This window comes from Myiozetetes cayanensis, unplaced genomic scaffold (genome assembly GCF_022539395.1).
Source record: "Myiozetetes cayanensis isolate MyiCay16 unplaced genomic scaffold, myiCay2020 scf5-8, whole genome shotgun sequence".
NCBI lineage: Eukaryota > Metazoa > Chordata > Aves > Passeriformes > Tyrannidae > Myiozetetes > Myiozetetes cayanensis.
The window spans coordinates 5,172,452-5,197,599 of NW_026087742.1; the positions used below are offsets into that span (position 1 = coordinate 5,172,452).

General features: G+C 43.7%; 1 protein-coding gene across 4 annotated transcripts; it reads left to right on the forward strand.

Moving 5' to 3' along the window:
* Nucleotides 1-480: 480 nt before the first annotated feature.
* Nucleotides 481-24,937, forward strand: VGLL3 (vestigial like family member 3). Of its 4 annotated transcripts, none has more exons than XM_050333266.1 (4): nucleotides 481-631; nucleotides 9,807-10,062; nucleotides 15,501-16,001; nucleotides 21,853-24,937. In XM_050333266.1, exons 1-4 carry the CDS (start codon nucleotides 539-541, stop codon nucleotides 21,894-21,896), a joined length of 894 nt encoding a protein of 297 aa, XP_050189223.1. In that variant the 5' UTR covers nucleotides 481-538; the 3' UTR covers nucleotides 21,897-24,937. The 4 variants fall into 4 exon arrangements, with proteins under 4 accessions (XP_050189223.1, XP_050189224.1, XP_050189225.1 ...); XM_050333267.1 differs by having other exon boundaries at nucleotides 484-631; nucleotides 9,810-10,062; XM_050333268.1 differs by lacking the exon at nucleotides 481-631 and adding an exon at nucleotides 791-859.
* Nucleotides 24,938-25,148: the final 211 nt, after the last annotated feature.

Below are 25,148 nucleotides of genomic sequence, written 5' to 3' on the forward strand. Positions count from 1 at the left end.
GGGAGCTGGAAGCGTGGCTAGACACAGGTGTCACCTTGCTCAGGCTTAGCCGAGCTTCCCACGGACCGAAAACCCGGCACACGAGACGCTTCCCGCTGCTGCGGGGAGAGCCGACGCGCGGCTGCCCGTGCGGTGCTTCGGCAGGGACGGGGAGGCGCGGCAGGGGCAGGGGCAGGGGCAGGGGCAGGGGCAGGGGCAGGGGCAGGGGCAGGGGCAGGGGCAGGGGCAGGGGCAGGGGCAGGGGCAGGGGCAGGTGCTGCGCGCCCGCGGAGCGGCGGGCGGGGCGCGGTGGGGTCCCCGCCCTCCCGGCTCTGCCGCGGCCGCGGCCGCCGGGGCTCCCCGCGCTGCCGCCAGCGCCGCGCTATAAGTGCGGGCGCGGGGCGCGGCGGCCGCTGAAGATGCGCTGGCGGCCGGCGCTGCGCGGCGCCTCGCCGGGGCCGCCCCGCGCCGAGGACAAGGAGCAGAAGAAGAAGGAGGAGGAGGAGGAAGAGGGAGAAGAGGAAGGGGCAGAAGGCGGTGGCGCGGGGCGGCCGCGGCCATGAGCTGCTCGGACGTGGCCATGCAGCAGCCCGCCCCGGCGGCGTGCGGCGCGCCCCGCTATCTGGCCGCGCCCGCGGCGGGATGCGCGCAGGTGAGGCGCTGCGGTGGGGAGGGCTGGGAGGTGGAGGGGAGATTTTTTTTTGGGGTGCCCTCCCCCCTCCTCCGCACTCCCCACCGCCGTCAGCGGGCTGCAGAGCGCATCGCTGGCTGGTCGGGGCGGAGACCTCGGCCCCGGCCAGCCAGCGATGCGCTCTGCAGCCCCCGGCCTGATTTGGAGATGCGGGGAGCTGGTGAGGGTGCCCCAGAGCAACGGAGCTTGGTAAGGCTTGGTTTTTTTTTTTTTTTCAAACGACAAAAATATTTTCCCCCAAAATACTTGTGTTTTGGGGGGATGGCTGTTGGCCTGCTCAGCGGGAGTGGGGCAGAGGGGCAAAAAGTTATTTTTTCTCTCCCCTCCCCTCCCTCTTCTCTCCGCCGTCGTTGCTTACTTGACGACCCTCCCTTTGCGGGCACCGAGCAGCGCCTTCGCCCCGCGGGCGCGCACACGGGCGGAACCTCCGCCGGCGGGAGGGGACCCGCGCTGCTCCCCACGGACGGGGCGCGCCGCGCCACTCGCCCCGGCGCTCCTGGAGGATCGTCTCCGGCGGGTTTCCAGCTGAACTTGGTGATCAGATTTTTTTCTTTTTTTTTTTTTTTTTTTTTTTTTTTTTTTTTAATTTTTAAGTGAATCAGGAAATTCTTATCAGGCTGACAGCATTTTTAGACTATGCAGTGCGTGGGTGAAGTGGGACTAATATTGACTTGGCCCTAATGTAGTCATCTGAGAATACATTTTTTGGTTGTTGCTGCATTCCATAAGGTTTTATCATTATTATCCGTGAAGATTGTTTTCTCCGTACATGGGAAGTGACCCCTAATATCAACTTGCCTGGGAGACACGAGTATGGGCTAAAACATTAAAATTCCTATCGTGTATTGCTGTTTTTTTCCTTTATTGTTGGGAGACAGAGCCTGTTCGCAGAAACGATACCCCAGTGAACTTGTCCAGGTTGCTCACGTTGTTCACTGGAAAACTTGTGAGTTCTGTCTGTTGCATCCTGCCTTCGCAATTATTTTTTTCCTCTTATCTAGGTCACAGCTTGCAGAACCTTTTATCTATTCAATAATCTTACTTATGAACTTCGTATTTGAATGTGTGGAGCTCCAGTTGTTAGCCTGTGTGATTCGGACGGAAAATAAATAAATAATCTCTAAGAACCTGACTCTCTGACAAGAGACCTAGAAGTAGAAAACTGCAATTGAAACTTTGCTGAGCTTTTTGACATTTAACTCTTGGGGTGATGATCTGTATTTCTCTTCCAGATTTATAGAACACATAATATGTAAAAATCTATTAAATGATCGTTAGCAGCTGTGTCATGCTCAAGTGCAATTGCTTTTTGATTTTAAGCATAATCATGAAGTTTCTCCCTCACCATATATGAAATGTCCCAGAGGCACCGTAATACAAACGAAAATTTATTGAAATCATTTTAGATAAACTGTGGATTATGTTATTTAACAAGTGGAGGTAGATAAGCATGGCAAGAAACATAGATAGCTCTGATGAACCAGGACAGCTTATGAGTCTTGGCTGACACCACATATTCCATTTCCACCTAAGAACTTTCTAAACATGGCTATCCTACACGTTTATTGACAATCTGGTTTAGTTAATCCTGTTTGCACCAGTTTTCCTGAAGTACTTGAAGCTGGAGGGTCTTCACAGTCTGGTTAAATGTCAGACTGAAAAACTGAGCTGTTGCTGCTGAACTAAGAGTGCTGCACCCTCTGATTCTAGCAGCTGCTAACTTTAGAGCAGTTTATGTATTTTCTCTGAATCCGATGTTTTCTAAATTAATAAAGTAAACATAGAATGAACTCCTCATGCATCTGTATTCGTAGTGAAAAGATTTATTGTTTGGGTAATGTATGACATTTTGCAAATCTCTTCTGTTCCTTCAGAATTGTCCTGTCAGAGACATTTAGTCAACTGATAGAGAGCGTAAGAAGGAAGGATGAAGAATCTGTTGCCAGGTTTTTGGTTCTTCTTACACATGTGTTCAACATGTAAAATGCTGCTGCGCTCTTCGTGAGGATGATGACCATTTTAAAGAATGTTCCTCTTTGCTGGAATTAAAACTGTGGTTTAAAAATAACAGGGAAGATGAATTAGTGGGATATCTTAGAAATAAGGCTGTGCATTGGAGCTGATAAAGTGGAGCTCACCCTTAGAATATCCAGTGACTCCACTGAAGCATTTTTCAGTGGTGGTGTTCTACTCTGGTGTCTTTTGGTTTGTTTTGTGAGAGAAAGCTCCTCCTGTTGGTTTTCCTTTCCTTCTCAGTGAGAGATGTAGGTGTGTTACTATAACTAAAGCTTTTGCATCTTCTCAGGTGTTTGCAGTAGAGCCATCTCAAACATGTAATGGGTTATGCCAGCTTTCCGCAGCACTTCCATATCCATTAAAGAGCAAAGCAGCTCCTTAGCTGTGGAGCTGCCCTTCCAGATGTACAGGCTCAAGTTCTGGGCTGTGGTGTCTCTGGAGAGCCAAGCTCTTCGTGTTTCTGTAGGTCTCCTGCTGCATGAAGTGCCTTCAGCGAGGGGCTGGTGTTGTGTCGCTGTTCTGCAGCGAAGGGGGTTCAAATGGTTGTCTCCTTTTCGTTGTCTTGTTTTGTTTGTTTCTTTCTTTGTTTTTAATGAGAGCCTTTGGACTGTTTTTAAATGATGGACTAATGTGCACCTGGATTGTGCAGAAATTTCTCTTTAGGGGATGGTTCATCGTGCTTTTTTCAAGTTTCCCCAATCTAAAGTTATTCCTACGTTTCTGCGTCTGTATTTTTCCCTTCCTTAAAATCAGCACAGAACTGATTTTTTTCCTTGCATAGGAAGGCAGAATTTCTGGAAACTTAACTTTCACCGATCCTTAGCCAGGAGAGAACTTGCTGGCAAATTAATTTAGGTGGGATTTTATTTTAAAGCCCCTAATGGACTGAAGCCTAAATTCCTATTGAATGTTAATGGGAGTGGAGGCTTAGCACCTTAGATCTTTGAGATTGCTCAAGTCCAGGGTGTTTGCCAGAGGGAGGTAAGGGGAATGTGGTTTGTATACCTGCTCATATGGTGCCAGAAGGAACTGATGAAAATGGGGTGTGGCCCTAATTTTACAGATAAATCAGGATTTCCATACTTTGCCAAAAGGCGGAGCGAGTGTGTGCCGGTGTCAGAATACGAGCGCGTTTCTGTGTCCGGTGAGGATCTGTGCCTGCGTGAGGGTAAAACCCTGCAGGATGGCAAAGTTAAAACACCCTTCATGGTGTGCTTTCCTGAGGGGCTGTGCAGCTGCAGGAGTAAGTTTTGGCTTTCCTATGGGCTGGGTGAGGAATGGGTGTAACGGAATTCGACGAGACTTTGGAAACACATAATTGCTGAAGAATCCCATTGTGTTCTCAGCGCATGTGAGACACCCTGACAGATTGTCATGTCCTGTCAGGCCAGGTACAGCGAGCTGCAGAGCTGAGGCTAAGGCAGGGTTCACCCTGGCTCACTTACACCTGAGCTTAAGACTTTTGAAATGGGAAGTTGCAGTAAAATGGTAGTTTTGGAATTTCTCCATGGTATGTAGATGTGAACCAACATCTAAGCCAACACCGTCCTTGCTAAATCAGAGTCTTGCATAAAGACTTGTGATATTCTCAAGTGCTGGCAGTGCCTTAGACAGACTTTTTCTAGATAAGGGCTTGTCTTCATTAGCAAATTAGGTCACTAACTCAGCTCTTCCTTCCAAACTAACAGCACTGCAGACAAGGACAGGTCACGTATAATGCTGTGTCAGCTGGCTGTAGCTAAACCCCAGTTCACAGACTGTAACTTGTTTTTTCAGTAAAGTTCTTTGAATCATGAGCTTACCACTTTTGAGGATGTGCTTATTATACTGCTTGTGCTGTGTGGCAGTGTCTAACAGCTCATAATGGCAGAGCATGGCTTCACATTCAGCTTTTGCAGTTCAGATTCTTTCTCAAGGCTAGTCCTGAGGCCTGCTGTTTGCTGTGCTGCTGACTTCTCTGGAAGCTGGATCAGACCTATGTAACTCACCTTTAAAGGCTACTCTCAGAATTGCTGAATGTAAAACTTGGATTAAGTCTTCCCCTACGTGTGGGTTTTTGTTGGTTTGGTTGGTTTGGTTTAACTCTACAAGACACTACTGATTTTAAAAGTTTGTTTTGCTTTACTCTGTCACTGCAATTGGGACCAAATTCTACCTGATCTTCCCCTACCTACATAAAAATAGACCTTTAGACTTGATTGGTACATCTCTGTTTGCATGTACAGCAAAAGATGTATCAATTAATTCCTTTTTCACCACTTCCTTCCATTAGCAGAGCATAGCAGGAGCTGCAGGCTCTACTGCTGCAAATTCAGGGGCTCTCCTGAAAACAAGCTCTTGCCTTGCTCATTTTTGTGGGTAGAAGTTATCATTTCATGTTTTCAGGGCATGCCATAAATACTGCTTTCAGGCCCAGCATTTGATGGCCTGATTGCTTGAAATTGTCTTTCTCCTTGAATACTTTCTGTGTTATCAATAGGAGCCTGCTTGACAGGCAGCTCCACAAATGGAGGGACTGTCCGTGATTTGCCTTGAGTTTGTTGCTGGAATTCCTTCTCAGAAGCTTATGTCAAACGACAGCCTTTTTCTCAGGACAGGGTCATATAGTGTTTCCCCAGTGTAGTTATTCTTTATTTTTGGTTCCTGTTCTTTCTCTCATAATGGAAAATCTGTAACAGGTGGCCACAGGCACACCAGGCTTTCGTGCTTGGGAGCATAAAGGACCATATGCTGTTATGATGGCATGTATGGACATAATAAGTTGTAGGAATAGGCAACCAGCTTATATGAAAAATAAGAGCTAGCCTGAATTTTTGATTCAAACTTGGCTAAAGTAAGACTTTCTCTGTTCTCAAGTGTGGTTTGGTTTGTTTGTTTGTTTATTTGTTTCTGTTTTTCTGCCTACTCGCTGGTTTCAGCTGGAAGGGGATTTATTTCAATTTGCAAGGAGGAATGTTCTGACATATTTACCAGACACCCTGGGTGAGATCCGGGACCCTTGAAGTCAGTTGGACTTTTGCCACTGGCTTTAATGTGGCCAGCACTTCACTGCATGGGAACCGTTTCACTTGGTTCTGGGTACGGCATGTCAGAAAATAACAGGAATCTTCAAGGAGAAGATTTTGTGTGAGATTTTTGGACCACAAGCTTTTAAAAGCGGTCAGTGTTCTTTAGAAGACAGGATGATGCTCATTCAGCTTAAACCTACTCTTTAATATTCCCATATCAGTGGTGATGTGCTATTTATCTTTAGTTTCCTTTTCTTATACAACTTGCAGTTAAGGATTTAAATTTTCTTTGGAAGAGCCTGTTTGTAAATATATGAAATAAATTAAAAAAATAGTGTTGGTTGAGGATGGGTTCAGCCCATGCTGTACAGCACTATTTATGCAGAGCTTGTGCCTTTTCAGCCATGGGTCTGTTGTGTAAGTTGGCATCAGGTGCTATAGATACTGAATTTCCCTATTTCCTAGTACGCTCAGCTGACTTTTACTTCTGTATTCTGGGTTTTGGCCAAGATAAGATTTTGTGTGTTTGTTTTGTTTTATTTTTTTTCAGAGGCTGCTTGATATCAGTCTCTAATTTGTAAGGAAGGGAGAGGTGGACTTCCTTAATATAAAAGTATCGAACACTGACAAGGGATAGCATTGTGATCTACAGGCACTGTTGGCTGCTGAAATATATGCCAGAACTGTTTATATGAAAAAGTACAAGTGAAACTGGACCGGCCCAGATTGGTTACCAGAAACCTAACCTGATGTTTGGTTTTTTTGTTTTTATTCCCTCACACCCCATGATGGTGGGACAAATTCATTTAGCAGCTGATGATCTTGCATACTTTTCCACTCACACAAGTGCAGTCAGAAATGCTATGAGAGGATTACTGCTAAGGTCAGAACAAAAATGATGGAATTTGTGTGCAAACAGACTATTTTAAGTGAGTTGGGGGAAAAACCCCCACATTGTTAGAGGATGTATACAATGTAAAGGATGTATATACATTGCAAACAAGGAAAAGTTATTGAGTCACTTTATCTCACTGTAGTTTCTTATTTAAAGAGTTTTGCAATTACAGGCTGATAATTTCTTCCTGAAATATAATTTAATTATACCCATGTCTGATCACAGGCTTGATGCTGTTTTGAAAAATCTTTTAATTTAGAACTCTTGTCGTTTGCAGAAAACTCACCACAAAACACAAACCTTTCACTGTAAGTAACTTCAAACCATGCACAAGGCCTTGTACTTGTTCATCAGTCCTACCATCTTTTTTTACATTTAAAAAAAGGTCAGATTTGGTGTTTTTGAAAGAAGAAAGTGCTCAGAGCATCTTGTAATGACTGCCCATGGACTGGAGGGGAGGGAAGAGAGTTGAAATGGAAAATGAATTAGATTCTTAGGCTGTGGAAGGGGGAACATTCCTGCACAGAGAAGCAACTCTGGAGATAAGTTTTAATTTCCTGAGCTCCAGTCCCTGTATAGGAACATTGAAAGACTTCCTTCCTGATAACCAAGTCAAGCCAGGGGCTGTATTAAACAGTGTGTTTCTGTATATAATTGTGTGCTTGTATGTGCATTTGCATAACAGCAGGATAAATGCAAGTACTGTACCTGTAATGACAGAAGTCAACTTTTAAAGTGTGTTACATTATTCAGGGTCTGGCACATACACTCACACCTGAGATGATGTAATAAGTCAGTGTCTGTTTAGACTTCTGTAGAGGTCTCTCATGCTTTGTTCTCTACTTAAAAAACAAAGCCCAACCGTAACCAAAAATGAGAAAACCACCCTCCCCAACCACTTGTCTTGCATTTTTAAGAGGCTCTGGGTTATGGTGCACCTTTAAGAATGATGAAGTCACTGAGGTAGATTCATTACAGATTTCAAATGTGTTTCAATTTCCTAGATATGCCATGTTGTTATAACCATTTCTGTCTTACTCAAGTCTCATTGTTCTGTGACTACCTAAGCAAAGCTGTGAAGCTTGCTGTGAGTGGTACCTTAGGAACAAATTTTCCATTTCATTTTCCATTTGTTTCATTTCAGGAAAAAATACTAGGAGATGTAAATTTTGTAAAAAATAAAGAGAGCATTTACCAAAAAAAAAAAAAAAAGGGTTACCCCAGATTCTCTGCTTGCAAAAATATGTTTCAGAGCTTCAGACTGTACTTCGTTTTAACAATTTCAGTGAATTTTAGGGTTTCTAGTAAAACTTAATTTGCTTTTTCCTTTTGTTTGTTTGGTTTGGTTTGGTTTTTTATGAGTGAATCCCAGAGGTTTTTTTATGTATTATGGGATCTTGGGATAAAACCGAAAGTCTAAATAAGTGAAGCACAGATTTACTTGAATTCCAGCCTGTTGCCTGAATATCTCAAACTGAAATAAAATTATGTATGTCCCTCATTGCATCTGAATTAATGGTATTACATTTGGTTTACATAATAAATGGTTTATGATAAATTGTTTTACATGATAAATAGTTTACATTTATCTGTTCCTGGAATGTCACATAGATCCTTTAGTTGTTATGAGCTTTTAGTACTATAGGTTTTAATTCCACTTGTCAGTAGCTCTTCCTTACAGGTTTTTTTTTTTTTTTTAAATAACCATTCATAATTAGAATTTTGTTTTGTAGGGTATTTGTTTTGTATTACAATGAGAGAATTTGTATCGGCTAATATGATTTTAGAAAGCACTGAATGTAAATGTATTGATGGTACATAAGATCAGGAAATTACTTTCAATTATTTTTAACTAGGATGTGTGTATTTATTGTATAAATGAAACTTTATAGGCTGTACAGTTGTTTAACTTTTCCTATAGAACTGCTTTGGAAAAAGGGTAAAAAAGCTATAAACCTAAAGAGATTCTGATGGCACTAGAGAGCTGCCAAGCAAACCATTAAAGAGAAGTCAAACTGTAATTCTATAGAAATCCTATGAAATACTTCTGCATATGTGCTGTAGTTGTTTTTGGGTTCCTGAAAGTGCTTGTGTGCAAAGTCAGCTGTGGAAATGGCTGGCTAGCTAAAAGCTGTGATTCCTGCAGCTTTACTGTTGTGGGGAAAGTTTTTTTTCTGTGAAAACAGTTGTAAAGTGGAACATCTGAAAAATATGTTCCATGCAAAATGAATCTTCACACACATTTATTTTGACATTTAGGTTTGATTTGAGAGAGAGGGAGAGAGAAGATTCTGAAATAGTCATTCACAGATGGCTTGTGCAGGTTTAAGTTTTTTTTTTAAATGCTTCTCTGTGTTTTTGGTTTGGGGTGCATTTCTTTTGCATATGTTTGCAAACTTATCAATCCCTCTCTTTCCCCTGGTCACACGTTTAATTTCTTATTACTTGAATTCTTGTCCTTTTTTTTCCCAGAACCTTGTCTTTAAAAAACAAAAAGAAAAAAGGAAAAGGGGGAAAAATAAACCCACCTCTTACCCCAACCTCAAAACAACAGCAAACCACCCCAAACCAACCAACGAACCAAAACAAAATACCTCAACTCCCCAGCCAAACCCCAATCACTACCCTAAAGTATAGCTTCATGGGATAAAAATTTTCTTGGCAGCAAGTGAAAATTTATTAATTTCGGAACCACAGAATTCTCCCATCTTTACTTCTTCATAAGTGGATAAATGTGGGGAGTCCCGAGGGCCATGTATGCTCAACTTGGGGAGTGCAGCCGGCAAAATCTAGTGTATGTTCGGTCAGGTGGGTGAAATGCTGGCACCCTCTGTCTGGACACCCTTGCACAGAGCTTAACTCAACCTCTGTAGCCTTCATTAATGGGAATATCCTCTCCAGGTGGGAGTCAGGAAGGAATTGTTAGAGCCTGTCTGTTTTCTTTTGAAAGTATTGGTGAAAGCTCTAGCTGATAGATTGCAGTTGTGAAACATGCCTGAGAAGCAGGTCCATCTGCTTGAGAGGGTTAGAGAGTCATAAGTGGGTGCTGGTATTCTCTTCTTTGTAAAATGCCAGTGTGAAATATCCTGGTAGTCTCACTTAAATTATGAAATAAATATTCAGTGTGTTCAGTTATTTTTTGTTAAAGAAACCATATGTTGATCTTCCACTGAATGCCATCACTGATACATCTCGTTTGTTCTGGTTTTAATCCCAGAAGAAATTAGCTGTGTACAACAAGATGCAGGAATCTCTGGAAGTGACCCTTCCCAGCAAGCAAGAGGAGGATGAGAAAGACCAGCCTGCCGAGATGGAGTACCTTAACTCGCGCTGCGTCCTGTTCACTTACTTCCAGGGAGACATTGGTTCTGTAGTGGATGAACACTTCTCAAGAGCTTTGAGCCAAGCCAGTAGCTTCAATTCAGAAACTGCCCTTACCAAGAGCAAGACAGGGCTAAGTCCTCTGTGGAGAGGTAAGAGGAGCAGTAACTTGCTCTCTGTGGCGTGGCTTACTCGGTCTGTGTCGCGGTAACACGCATTGCATTGCAGCTGAAATTTCACTCCTCTGGAGAGGTGGAAAATTCTCCCTCAAACTTGAAAGAACCGTGGAGCTTCTGGGGTTGAGTGATCCGAAGTGTTAAAGGGGGAGATAGGTGCCAAAGGCATGGAAGAAGCAGGCGCCTCCCGCTCTCGCCATAACCCCTGTCTCTGCCAAGGCCTGGATGGGATGGGGCAGAGCTCACGCAGCTTCACAAACGTCTCCTGCAAGGTTGGAGGCTCTTTTTTTTAAGCTCCAAGTGTGAAACTTGGCCTGAGAGGAAAGAGCAAAGCTGTTTGGGATTCTGGCCTTGGACGTGAGGAAACCTATGCAGCCCTCCCGGGTGACTTTGCCAGGTGATTAGGATTCATCCGCAGCTGCTTTTCGAGTGGGGAGGAGCCAGCACAGGCTGGAATAGGCTGGGGGACAAGCCCTGGCCCTTGTGGCTGCAGCCATGTGGTGTGGTGCATTGCAGCCTGCTTGTGGCAGAGGTATGGCCGATGTTACAGCTTCCTGCATGCAAAATGGGGGTGACACTACTCTGCTTCCAAGCAGAGAGTAGAAACATGGTAGGTTCTGCGAGGCATTTGCACGGTGTCATAGCACTTCTGTCTTGTTATGCATATAAATGCTTATGTGCATTATATGCATCAGTGTAACAGAGAGCAGATCTTGCCAGATACGCTAGTTAGACCTTACAGGTGAGATTTCAGAATTGGTGACTGAAGAAAGCCTTGCCAGTAAGTTGCTATTTCCATTTTGTTGAATGTGGCAGTGTGGGTAGTTTTTCAGATCCACAGCTGTATTATTTCTGATCACATCCTTATGTGGACTGGCAGAGGGACACAAACTAAGCATCATTAGCAGTGGCCTTGCATCAGGTTGAGTGAGAGAGATAGCAGTGGGATCTGTATGGGAGCAGTGGTGCTCATAATCAGCGACGTTGAGGTGAGACCGTATTAGTGAATTAAAGAGATGGGATTTTTGGAAACTACTGTGGAGAGAAAAATAGCACAGAAGGACTTGCTTTCCAAAAGGATGATGACAAATCCGAGGAAGTTTAAGCAAAGGTCAGCACAAGTGGCTAGGGAGCTAGAGGAATTTATGGCTTGAGCCGGGACCATTAACGTTAATGGGAAATTTTCCGTTGACTCGACTGAGAGCGGGATTGAACCTATGCTTACTAAAAAGGAGACTGGAGCATTTATAAATGGCCCAGACAGGCTATAAATGTTTTAGAGATGGGATCAAGGCAGTCCCCAGAGACCTCGTCCCCATAGCAAGCCCTCTTCACTGCACTTAGAGACATACCAGGGGTTGTGTGTCTTCTCTTTGACCTCAGACAGACCCAGCTCTTTTTCCCTGTGTCCCCCTGTGGTTGCACAACCATCCGTAGAGGGTTCTGCAGGGGGCTGGGTGGCCTGGTATAAGGGTTCTTCAGCCACGATGCCTCCTAACCCCATGTGCCCCATGCCCTCCGTGGGGAATGGAGGTCTGCATGTCCTGAAAGTCTTCTGGGAATAAAGTAAGGAGATATGCCCTTTGCTGTTGCTGCACCTGCTGAAGTGGTATGAAAATCCCCAGGGAGGCTACTGGGCAGGGCTGTGGACGCTGAGAGACCTGAGGGCATTTGCTACTTGAGAGAAGAGAAGCTGGCAATAATTTTATCAGGCCCAAATGAGTTCCTGAAATATGCCTGCTTGAAAACAGTGGGAAGGAAAGATGCCAATATCTTGGCCTTCTGCTTTAGATAGTATTCAAAGATGTTCAGTTAACAGCAAATGAATGGGGCTCTGAGCAACCTGGTCTAGTTGGTGTCCCTGCCTATGGCAGGGGGTAGGCACTAGGTGATCTTCAAGGTCCCTTCCCAGCCCCAAACGGTTTTATGATTCTGTGAATGTGAATTTGTATCCCATTACCTAAAGAGATTAAAATACCGTTAGTTGGAAGTTCTTTTATAAATGACCTTCCTGGGTAGTCAGAATTTTTGTCAATTTGTTATTCAAAGATAAATTAAAAAGGAAAAAAACCTTTTGCAACATATATTTTTGGAAGGTATGGATTTAAGGGGGAAGTGTGTGAGGATGAACTGACTCCCCAGTTCACTGTTTTCTCCTTTACCTGAAAGGAGGGATTAGTAATGGTTTTTGCCCTTTTTTCTCCTTCCGTCTTTGACTTTGGGGTTTTTTTGTTTGTTTTTTTTAATGTGCCCTGATGAAAACACAAAGTCTGATTTTATCATTGCAGTGCTATTGGGATTTTTTTTGTTTGATTGGTTGTTTTTTTTATTTTGTTTTGGAGAGGGATATTGCTTACATAGAAAAAATGGAACCCGTTGTCCTGAAAAGAACAGGTTTTCATCATTTGTGTGTTGAAAATACATATGTGATGAGTTTATTTGTTTACATTAACTTGAAAACTGATTTTTTTTTTTATTAATAAAATATAGTTCCCTACAATAGGATCCATGGACTTTGAATATTCAATTTTAGATGTAGCTACCTGCAGTCTTTTTGCAGGTGCTAATGTAACTAAAGACACCTTGAAACCGATGCGACCTTAATGGTATTTTTATCAACATGTTTTTCCTAGCTGAAAGGTTGTTTTACTTTCTTATTTTTCTTTCCTCTTGCCTTGACTGAGAGGCAGTGTTGTACTGCAGGAAGTTCCATACGTTGTCTCCTTCACAGCGTGTGCTCTTTGGCACGTTCTCGGTGCGTGTCGGTCGGGCCACCACGAACATTTGCATCGGTTACCACTTCGTGGTATCTGAGATGTTGCCATCTCCCTGCCTCCCTGTACTCAGCGTAGGAAATTGTGGTGACTGAAGGATCTTTCTTGGCAAACAGCTTTTGTTAAATGCCTCCTTCCCTTCTCCCCCTGAAAGCCCATGCAAGCTGCAGAGATTTTATTTATTTTTCTTTTTCAAGGACGACGCAGAAATGGCTGTTTCTCCATTGCCGTGTTCCATAGAGGCTGGGTATCTCTGAGCACTCGGGATGGATGAAATTTTCTGGCATGTTTGTATAATCTGGATGGACCCTGTGTCTCCAGTGACATGACTTGGCTTTGAGCAGTGAGCTTGGCCTCTGCTGCTACACTCAGTGATGTCTTGGTGGGGGCTGGTCCATGGCAGTTTCTGGCAGCAGCAGCGGCTTTGTGAAATGTGCACAGGTTTGAAAAATGGAGGTGGCCAAACATGTTTTCTGTAGCGTAGACCTCCTTCATGATTGGTAAAGCCAAGCTGTTATGCAATCTGGGATGAATTCATATTGGCAAATCCAGCGGTTTAAAGTGTTCTCTCCTGGTATGAAAGCTGTCCTGCAGATACTTTGTGGTTTTCTGTGCTTTTTTGAAGTGCAATGCTTTGGATTTAGGGCTTTTCCATGCAGATAACAGCCAGATAGTTTACAAAAACTCTCGATTACAGAGGTTATGTTTCCAGAATACTGGTGAAACATTGTCAAGCTGTGCTCCTCTGTTAAGTTAGTGTGGAAAACAAAAGACTGGGCATGGAGAAGTTTGGTTTTGCTTTTTTTTTTGATGTCAGCCATGCTGACATCACCATGAACACTCTCCATCTCAGTGTAATCCCTTTTAACAAGGAATGATTTACAAACAAGCAACAATACCAACTTTGGAGGGATGTTGAGGCTTCTGTAACATGCTTGAAGCTCTCTCCAGTCTTCAAGCATGAGTTGCAATAGAAATACATCTCTAAAAGCAGCCCAAACTTTTGCAGAAAATCATATTGGAGTACTGTTTGCCAGATAAGCTTGCAGCCTCTGAAGCACTTTGACCCAAAACATCCTCTGTGTTTGTCCATGGTGTGTTTGCAGGGTTTATTTCCAATATAGGAAGTCAATCAGACTCAATAAAGTGCGTAAATCAAAGCCAATTGATGTGTAGAAAAAATACTATGATTTTAGTGGATTTTAAAACAGAGGGGTGAGTTGTCCAAGTGATACAGTCAGAAAACACTTCTAAGTTTTGGTTTCCAAAATATTTTTGTATAAGCAAAGTTCAGAGGCAGGAGCATTTGGAGAATCTGTTCATTCTCAATGGTCTCTTCACCCAAATCTCATTCCAGTTGCTTATTAAACAAAGCAAAATGAAAGGTCATTTAAAAAAAAAAAGTATTTTTATAAGTTATATGAGGAACAGAGGATTCCTCGCCTCATCAGATATTAAACTTCCTTGGCTTTATTCCTCCATAGGCTATTTTTATGACTACTCTTTCATCAGAGGTGAAGTTGTGTATTTTTATGTTTCCATCTTCGAGCAAAAAAACCCCTATTTGAGCTGAGACATATTGCATGAAGCAGTACTAACAGGAGCTGGCAAGAGGATTGTGAGAATGGAGGTGCCAGTAGTTCCCTACACATCAAAAACAGTAACCGCTCCTTCAAGAGAGGAATTTTTAGAATGTGATTTCATAATGTAGAAGTATTTGAGTCCATTTAAATAAAAGTTGAGCCCTAGCTGTAAGAAGCAGTGAGTCTTTTCTTTCTGACCAAAACCTCTTTGAGCTACATAGAGGTTTCTGCTTGTATGATCCTATTGGGTACAGGGCAATGTGATATATTCTGTAAGGGGCTAACATAAGATGTGTTAGATGTGATCTTTATCCCATAAAAGCATACAATTAGTTTGAGAAAATCTGGTGTATTTCCTTTGGCCAAATGTCTCCTATTCTGCAATGTGACTTGGTTCTCTGTCCTCGGATGCATTTATAGCCACAACAACTACCTTTCTAAATGATAGGGTCTAGACTGGTCAGGAGTTAGCCTCTCCTCATAATTCCTGTACCATGATCCTGAGGGGGCTGTGACTCTTCAGCTTGAAGAAGAAAAATATTCTTTGGGAGGATCTTACCAATATGTTTAAAACCTGATGGGAGGGGGAAATGAGAAAGATGGGGAAGCCAGGCTCTCCTCAGCAATGCTTGGGGACAGGACAAGAGGCAGTAGGCACAGATTAGAAAACAGGAAATTCCATCAGAAAACAGTAAAACTCTTTATATATATTTTCCTTTGTTTTGTTGTTTGTTTTGTTGGGTTGTTTGTTTGTTTGTTTGGGTTGGGTTTTTTTTGTAATTGCTAAATTGAGGGTGGCTAAAACCTGGAAAAGTTTGCCCAGAGAGGCTGTGGAGTTTGGATCTTATTTAAAATCTGACTGGACATAGTCCTGGTCAGCCTGCTCCAGATGACCCCACCTGAGCAGGGGAATTGGACTGGGTGATCTCAAGAGGTCCCCCCTTAGCTCAGATGTCCTGTGATTTCTATAATTACTGAGGAATTTTGAGTTGGAGGGTTTTGTCGTGGAATGTGTCGTTCAGCTTCAGTGATACTTCGTTTCTCTCTTCTCTGCCAGAAAGCTCAACAATTTCAAGCCAAAGGAGCAGTTTCCCAACTTCATTTTGGACCAGCTCTTATCAGCCTCCTCCTCCACCATGCTTAAGTGGAGTACACCCTGATTTCCCCGTTACTGCACCAGGCACCTTCCCAACACCAGATCCCAGCAGCTGGCCAGGACACGGCCTTCATCAGACTGCCCCACCTCCTCCCCCTGCTGCCTCCGAATCCTGGCATTATCCTTTAGCATCTCAGGTGAGCCCTTCGTATGCACACATGCATGACGTGTACATGCATCGCCATCACCCCCATCCACACATGCACCATCACCATCCCAGCTCGCACCGCGACCCCCGCTACGGGTCCCTGCTGATGCCGTCAGTCCGCGCAGCCAGGATTCCTGCTCCCCAGTGTGACGTGACAAAGACAGACCCCGCTGCTGTCACCAGCGCTACCTCAGCATGGGCTGGAGCCTTTCATGGAACAGTGGACATTGTGCCAAGTTTTGGGTTTGATACAGGTAAGATGGTTCGATTGTGCCTGTGACTTGTTTTAGCAGGAAGAATTTGATCAGAAAAGTGAACTCCCTGCAGCTGAAGCAGGGCTGGTTCTCAGCCACGTTCAAATGTATTTCCAGGTGGGAATCCCTCCTGTGATTGCTGTCAGGGCAGATGAGCTGTAAAACATGCTGCCTTTTTGCTGAGAGACCTTTGTCTACCTTGGTCCCATTCAAGCCAAATGAGTTGTGACATGATGCGTGGTTTTTTTGTTTGTTTGTTTGTTTAAATCTTGTGGGAAATGGTTAATTATACTTCCATGTGGAAACTCCCAGCTTGTTCAGCTAGTTCATATACACATTCACTAAAATGTAGCTCCAGTGAACTAATAACTTGCAGTACATGAGGACTGCATCTTACCCAAATTGCAGCAGCTCAGCATTTCCTTCCTGTGCAGTATCCAGGTGTCACAAGGAGAGTGGAGATGCTGCTGTTTGAGCTGTGCTCACCATCAAGCTGGACATCCTTCTATAGAGTCTGGGCAGAGTTCTATGAATTAGATTTATCTTAGTGCAGGATCTGTAGCCATAGGGCAGCCTCCATGAGCTACATCTGCATCTGTGAGCTCTTGTCTCAGTGTTAGGAGCAGTCTGGCAGCCCTCACTTTTGCATTTAGGTGATGGGTGACTAACAGTTTCCATCCTGGAGCTCATATGTGCTATTGAGGGCTCCTTTTTCTGTTTGGTATTTATCTCAGTGGCCCCAGTCCTTGCAGATTAATACTTTAAAAGACAGTATGTTATCTGATTAAGGAGAGACTGGGTTTGCGTCTCTACTGCCTTTTCATTAAAGTATCTGTCTCTCTTTTTGGTAGCTCTCACTGACTGATTCAGTGTGTGAGAAGCACTTCCTTGCCTTGACTGGTGCACAGAGGAGCAAAGAGTTAGTGGGGAAAAATTTCTTAAAGATGAAATACTGTGAACTGAATACAAATCCCTCTCTCTTCCCCTTAAAGGAACTGGGAACCAATAATCTATTCTAAATACCATGCCGTTTGCTGCCTCAAGTTGCTCACTGAGGAACTGGAAGAGGTCTGAACTCTTAATTTCAGGCCCATGTGTGGCTTTCAATCCATGAGTTCCTGTGTGGGAAAAGAAAGAAGGGAAATGTGTGACTGCCTTGCAGGAACAGAGGATTTCAACAGATCAGTGCCTTGTGGCTATTCAAAATGACCATGCACTGAAACACAACAGCAAAATCCTGTTAGGCAGCCCCCAGTGTTGGAAACAAGGGTGCCAGCAGTGAAACACAGCAGGTAGTGGAGGCCTGTGACATTACAATTACGTGGTCTCTTTCCTTGCACACTCATCTCTCCTTGATTGCCGGGAAGGGCAGGAAGGCTGAGCTCCCTTTTCAGCCTTGCCTGCAGCTTGTGCAGTTGAGGCAAGTGCTTTGGTTACAGGCACTCAAGGCGTGATCTTGGTGAAAAGAGGGAGCTTAATTGCCTCGGTGTTTTGTGTGCTCATCGAAAGGTGTCACCCCGGGGAAGGTGTGTTGTGCTGTGGGGAGAGAAAGGGGCTGCTGAAGTACCACAGTGAGCCACATCCAGCAGCAGTGAAGCTTTTACTGCTTCATGTGCACTTCAGGGGAAGGTTATACTGGGTAAGTGTCCACATCACACAGAATTTCATTACATTTAATGCTAATGTGAGACAGCTATCTCAGCAGAGAGGCTGGAAACTGAAGGCCCTGGAAGAGCGTACTGGCCTTTAGCAACACAGTGGTGGTTTCTCCAGGGTAGGGTAAGGCCATAGTGGCAAGGATACATCACTTCTGAAAGTGTTTGCTCATACGTCCCTGGAGAATATAACCTGTGGAGCTGTGAATATATCAGATTCCAGGAGCTTCAGGTGATTTATACTTAAAAAGTTCATTTGGCATATACCTAGATGTTGCTTTTCAAAGCCCTTCAGCTAAAAACTGATCCCCACCCCTGCCCCTTATGGTGGGTCACATTTCTTATGCTACTGTCACATGCGATTATAGAAACATTTGAAAAATTCCTCATGCTGAATTATATGGAATGATAATGTTGGGATCAGGGCAGGCTGCCTGTAACCTTACCCTCTTCCAGCTACATTGTTGCACCTCTGCCATACTAAGCCAGATAATCGATCTCATGAACGGGTGATGCTGAATCTCTCCAAAGGTTAAGAGGAGGTTCCCCTTGCGTGCACTGTGGAGTTTGGGAATTTGTGTTTCAGAACAGATTGCGTGGGACATCAGCGTAGCACTGTTCATAGAGCTTACGAAGTATTGATCTGTCTTGCACATCTGTTTGAACTTACATGGTCCTGTTTTAGAGGATGAAGAGGGATTTAGCTACCTGATTCCCGTTAAATGTGGCTTAATCCTAACATTGTATGCTGCAAATTAACCCTTTTAGAAGCTGCTTTATTGGTACAAGTGGGATTAAAGAAAATGCAGGTCTACGTGAAGATCTGTTAAAACTCTGTTACTCGTGTCTCTGCTGGTACCTAGTGTCTTCCCAAAGCTGAAGTGCCCGAGCTATAATGCTCAGTGTAAAAGTGTGTTTTATATGTGTGTTTCTCATGTGTATGAACACACTGGTATAAGGCACAGCGTGTTTGTGCTTTAGGCCACAGCTCCCTGCAAAGCAGGGTCAGGCTGTAACAGCGCTGGTTCGTGGCCTGTGCTCACAGAGCATTGCTGACGCCGTAATCCCGCAGTGCCGGGGCCAGATCCTCCTGTTTACGTGGAAGGTGCGCAAGCAGAGTCAGTCTGGCACCTAAAATCAGGGCTTGGGGAGGGGAATTGCAGCCTTGCAGTGGAGCTGGTGGTTACAGCCATGAGTGTTTCCCTCGGGAGCAGGGCGGGAGATGTCCTGCTCACCAGGACTTCAGCCGATCAGTTGGATCTGGCTGTGCCGGCAGCTGCCTGGTCTGCAGGCAGCCCTGTGGGGAGGAGAGTAGAGCAACTTGCTTTGCTACTGCAGGGCCTAGGAGGATATCCTGTCCTGCTGTTGGACAGATGTGCTGGAGGAGGCTTCCTGTAGCCCCAGCACACTAAAAGCAAAGCAGGATTCTGGCATATCTGACAGCTGTAAGCCTCTATTGAAATTGAGGTGCGCATTCTTTACCATGTAAAATTAACACCCATTGAGATGAATAACTTTAAATTTAGGTGAATTAATCAGCGCCCTCTCGTCTTGGCTAGACTGCTTTTGGAAATGCCTGTACATCAGTTTGACACATTGAATATGGAATTTGAGGGGTCAGTCTCCTGCCTTCTGTACATTTGTCTCTGTTCACACACACATCCCACGAGTTTTTCACAACTCATTAAATTTGTTTAGATGTTCCTACAGGAACTACATGGTGTTCCTGTGGCAATTAGCTGTAAGGTTGGTGTCCCAGAGGCAGGGGGTTGTGCTGGCGTGATAATCCTGACTCATGCAGGGCAAGCCAGGATGTCCCTGCTTAGGACAGGCTGCGAGTGAACGCTCTGTGTTAGTAGCAGGGTTGCACTTGGATTCTGTGTTAGGACTGCAGATGGCCTTGCCAGGAAGGAGGCGGGAATATAATGAGGAAAAGGCATGGAAAGTGTTCCACATTCAGTTCTGTAGCTAGGGTAACTTTGGTGCTTTTTTTATTTTATTTTTTTTATTGTTTTCTCTGGCTTTTCAGACTTAACCACCATACCTTAAACTTCCTTGTTACAGTTGTGTCTTGCAAAGATACCTGTGTAGGAAGGTGTCTGCTCAGCTGGTTATTCCTCTTCCACCAGTTGCTACTGTCAGGTGGATGACCTCTTAAGCAGGTGTATGTGTGTGTCACTTTTCTTAAGCAGCTAGGATCCATATAACCTGGTTTTTTGTGCTTAAAAGTTTCCATTGCATCTGGTGGCCTTCAGTCCTCCACTGGTGAACTTAGATGAATTCTTTATCCTCTGAAGGTTTCTGCTGTCTGAATCCCTCTCTCTTTTTTTTTTCCCTTTTCTTTTTTAATTTTTTCTTTTTTTTTCTTCCTTTTTTCTTTTTTCTTCCTTTTTTTCTTCCCCTCTCCCTTTGGCCCTCTCCCTTTCCCCCGTCCTTTTTTTTTTGGTGTCATCTTTGTTTAAAAAAATTGTAAACAGCAGGGAGAAAATAACCCCAAATTGTCATCACAAACTTGGAGGGAGCTTTGAAGGAAACTAGCAGCAGTTTGATATGTCTCTACCTGTGTATGATGCTGCCAGGAAAACAAGTAGCTCTTAAGCAACAAGGAGAAAGGAGATATCTTCATTGAATAAAGAGTCTCTGAACATGTCTTTATGGGCATGCTCTAGATGAGGGGTATCCCAGTTTTTCCTGACTGAAGAAGTAGGTGAAATGGAGCAGAAAGCCACTGGACAAGGTTTGGTATGCCATACCTGTGTGCTTGGCTTTCCCTGTCTTTTCACTTGTGGACACAGAAGTGTTTGTATCCTTATATGGATAGAGCCATATGCTGTCACCTTTTCTGTGACCATCAACTGCTTTGTAGCTCAACTGTGTGAAATGCTGATCATCGTTACATATTTAACTCTTAAAACAAGGAGGTGGTTGTCTGATCTGAACCCTTCATGCCTATGAGGCTTTCTGGATACATGTGGGACCTCCTGTGTGTTTTGCTGTGTGACCAAATACGGGAATGAGATCTGTGCTTAGCACATGGATCTGTCAGCTTCGACAGGATGAATATCGAGTGAACATGGAGCTTCAGTGGCTACAACATCATTGAAGTCTGGAGTTGAACTTATTTACATTAGTGGTGAAATTGCCCCTAAATTCTTAGCTGATGCACTGGTCTTGGGGCCCTCTATAGCATGGCACAGTGGAGCTTTACTGTCTGTATAGGAATGATGGCTTATAGCAGGAAGTGCACCTTTATTTCATACAATGAATTACTTGGCTCAAAACATTATAAGGGGCAGCCTTTATATAGTTGAGTCTGAAGTGCCTTGCTACCACTGAAAACATGTGCCTGCATCTCTCTCCTTTTTACTTTCCTATAAATGAGCAAGAATGTATCTTCTTCAGGAAGTTTAATCTGCATCTCTCTTTCTGAATTTTAGGTGTACGCCCTGTTAGGTGTAAATCTAGAGAAGATTAAATCCCTCTGGAGCAGAGAAATCACAGATTGTAGTACAGGTTCCAAGTCTGTAATGCTAAAGCCACAACATAGCACCATATTTATTAGATAGTCCTCACTTTTTACAAAGGAAAATGTTAGAGGAACTCATAACAAATGCAAGCTGAAAATCATTAATTTTTCCCATGTGGAAGCACTAACCATTCTTGGCTGAAAATCTGACACTCTGTAGGTGAAATTATTTGGTTTTTTTACATGCTGGAGGAACACTTTCCCTCTCTTCTCTGCAAGATGAAATGCCACAGAAACTGTGAGATCCTAGAGTGTCCCAGGGTTTTTCTGAAGGAGGTAGCGTGTGCAGCTGGCCCCTGTCAGGAAACATTACTCTGTTGCATACTGGATTATCAATGCAGATCTTGCTGGAGGGTTTCTTATACCATGCCATGCTCCATTTTAGGTCAAAACAAGGAATCACATACAGGATTTTGTCAGCGTTCTTGAACTTCTTGAGCCAGTCTGAAACTTAATTGTGGTTTAAGCTTACCATACCTCAAAAATTGGGAGTAGTAACAGTGTTGCTAACAAGTTCACTAAACTGGTAAATTGCGGGTTTTTTCTTTTTTCTCTTCTTTTGAACCGAAACTTGTTTATTCTTATTTCAGTTGCTTGGGGAGGGGGACAAACAAAAAAAAAAAACCTCGACCAAATTTTAATTATTTTTCTTTTCTCTCGTGAAATGCAGGTCTACAGCATCAGGACAAGGGCAAGGAAACTGCTTGGTTCTGAAGTGCAGAGAAATTAAGACCAGCTAGAGCTGGAGTCAGCACAGCTGGGCGGGCGATACAGCAGTTGTTGACTCCTTCTGCGTGGAGCAGGGGACATACATGAAGATGAAGAGCCAACTTTTCTGGTTTTGCTGTTGAGCCTTTTGTTTGTAAGGCCGTTTATGGGTCCCACAGTGTTGGAAAAAACCAGAAACCTAACTTCTCTTTCTTTCCTCATCTGAGCCTGCTGCAGCTGGGCAACCTAACTCCTTTCTGCTCCTTTAACAGTGTTTTGTTTTGTTCAGCTTGATATTTTTATGGACAGTCTCAATTGTCAGGAAAAAAAAAACCTCTCCCTCGATTACAGTGCGCCTCCTTTCAGGAATACAGTATTTTGTAGCTCTTTGTGCATCTATTTTTGTAGAAATACAGAAAGTTTGGGTAAGGATTGATGGGCTATTTTAGGATGACATATTTTTTTAAAAAAAATTGTAAAATTGTTAAGTTCTGTTTAAAGAACTTGCTCTCAGAGAAGCACTGGCAAAAATGTATAAAATGCTATTTTTAGATGTCTGTGACGTGTTTGTGCATTTTGGTTTTTTTTTGTTTGTTACCTCAAATGTCTATCTTTCCTTTCTTTTTGAAGAGCTAAACCACCCTTGTTTCCGCATTACTAGATTCTGATGTTTTTGTCCTTTTGTTCTAGCTTAAGCAAGTATAATTCGCACCTAAAGTTTCAGCCAAATATTTTTTCCTGATGTTAGATTGTAGTAAGGGTGTTCTTATTTTTCTTGCTTCTAAAGGTGACTTTGTGCTGCGCTGATTGTCAGAAACTTGCAAAAACCTTTAGCATAAAACAGAGCTTGAGGTTACAGGAACTGCATTTCCAACCCATCCATTCTTTCAAAATGGACCAAATACTCTTACGGATTTAAACCAGGCATAAATTTGGGCCTCTTCTATGATCCATTGAAGCTGTTGAACACAGTACCCTGTGGGTTATGTTGCAGGCCTTCGAAGTGCTTATAAATATCAGTACAATCTTACAGGCAGGACTTTCAGATAAGCCATTTTGAGGGTGGTAACTTATAACGTCAGTATTCAGGGGAAAAAAAAAACCAAAACAACAAACTAAAAAAAGCCAGGTTTATACAAATGTGCGACTCGTGGAAACAAAACGTTTTCAACTGGCCCATGACCTGTGTGCTGAGCACCTCGAGAAAAGCGCTGAAATCTTCATCTCCTGTTGACTTCAGAATGTGTTTGTCAAACCCAGGCTGTGCTGCGGGCCTTGCGAGACCCCAGCTGCAGCTCTCCGGTTTCGTAACCAGTTGCACGTGCTCAGCATGCACACGTTGAGGCTTGGCTGCCATCAGGGTAAGCGTCTGGAAACTTGGAAAACAACGTGGCCACATCCAACCACAGCCCTCTGCAGTGTGTTTTGGGAAACCCCCTTTCTGGCCTGGGCCTTGGGTCTGACTTGCATAATAAAGGAGTTTAGTTGGAGCCGAGGTGAGCGCGCTCCAATCCTGAATAAGGGCTGCAGGATCACCCTTGGCGGCCTCAGCGCTGCTTCCATGCCTGACCCGTGGGGACTCCACCGAGTGTCAGGTGGGACTGAGGGGAGCCCGGGATCGGGTCCTGGGTTGCCAGATCCTGGCTATTGCTTGGAGATGTTGCCTTTCCCTGTGCCCAGGGTCCCACTGTAATATTTCCTGGGGCTCTTGCAACTCATTATGTTTTGTTACCGCTGTCTGCAGACATCCCTTTTTGAAAGACACACCAGCGGAATGGAAACCAAGACATAATCGCATGGCTGAGATAAGAAACAGTTTAATTTCAAGGCACTGAGTGTTGTAAATGTAGTTTTGTCAGGTGGAGACCACATGGATCTGCGTGTGAAAGGGGAGGGGGAGTGTTGGGATGTGCATGCCACTCCAGGGATCAGGGCTCCCTCCCCACACTGCTGCTTCCCTCCAGCCCTTTTGAACTTGATCCTATGAGGTGTTGAGCGTTCTCCCTTGTCACGTGACAGAACTTGACATGCTGGCACCGGAGGCATTAGAATTATATCACAATTTGGCAATACCCTTATAGATATATATGTACCTTTCTCATTTGAAGTTTGAGGCAACGTATAAGTGCTGAATGGACTATGCTTAAGTATTGCTTTAAAAGAGAGGGGTTATAGTTTCTGTGTTGGGATGATGAATTAAATGTGCTGGGGTTTTTTTCCTCCTCTTTATAGTCCATCAGTATTTCTTTCTCTTAATAAATTTCACTCTTGTGACAGTTCTATATATTACTGCTCCTCTGGTGGAGCTGGCTTCTCAGTTTGTCAATAAATTCATCATACAATGGGAAAACTGTGTGGGAGGGAATGTGGTAATAGCTGTCACAGTTCACTGTCTTATCAGGACAATATAGTTCAAGAAATGTTTCAAGAATAAGAGTTCTGACTTAGAAATTCTGATGGTACTAGAAATACTGGAAGAAGAAAAAAAATCCAAGGTATTTTTGGTTTTTTTTTTTTCCTGGACTTGGCAAAGCTGGAAGGCAAAGGAACAATATGTCCTCATTGAACTTGAGGGATGGAGACTTTAGGTGGCAGGGGGGTGCAAAAGAAAAGGCAACATTTGTTTTTGAGGTGTGGTGTGTTTTACTTCCTGAAATAGTTTAAAGTCTAGCAAGAGTGGTCTGTTCATTGCCTTCCTCTTCACAAGTTCATGCTATGAGGGACCTCTTCCCATTCCCTATAGCTGTCAAAGCAAAACGGGACACAAAAAACCCAGGCCGACAGTTTGCACTGGAGTCTCTCTCTGGATTGTATTCTTGAGTTGTTGGTTAGTGGGGATGAATATGTGATGGAGCTATTGCATGTTCCACCTCAAGGACTGCTGTTCTGTGTCCAGTTTCCACTGCTGAACCTGTGAGTGAACAGAAGGAACTTCTGTTGCTCTGCAGGCTCTGAGAGACAAGTGCCAATACAACCTGCCATCATCTGTAGTCATTCCTGTACCAGTCAGTTGACTCTGAAAGTTAAATAAATTAATTTTTTTTCCCTCAGTCACTAACTGTCCCTGTTTACTAACAAGTGAGGTGCAAGTTCAAGTGCGTAGCAGTAGCCCTGTTTCTGTGTTCTGCAACTTGGAGGATGGAAAAGGAAAAAAAAATCCTTCCCTGTGTAAAACTTTTAAGTTAAATTCAGCAGATTTACTTCTCTCTCGCTTTCTCATGCACACACACTCTCACACACACACAAATGTGCTTATGA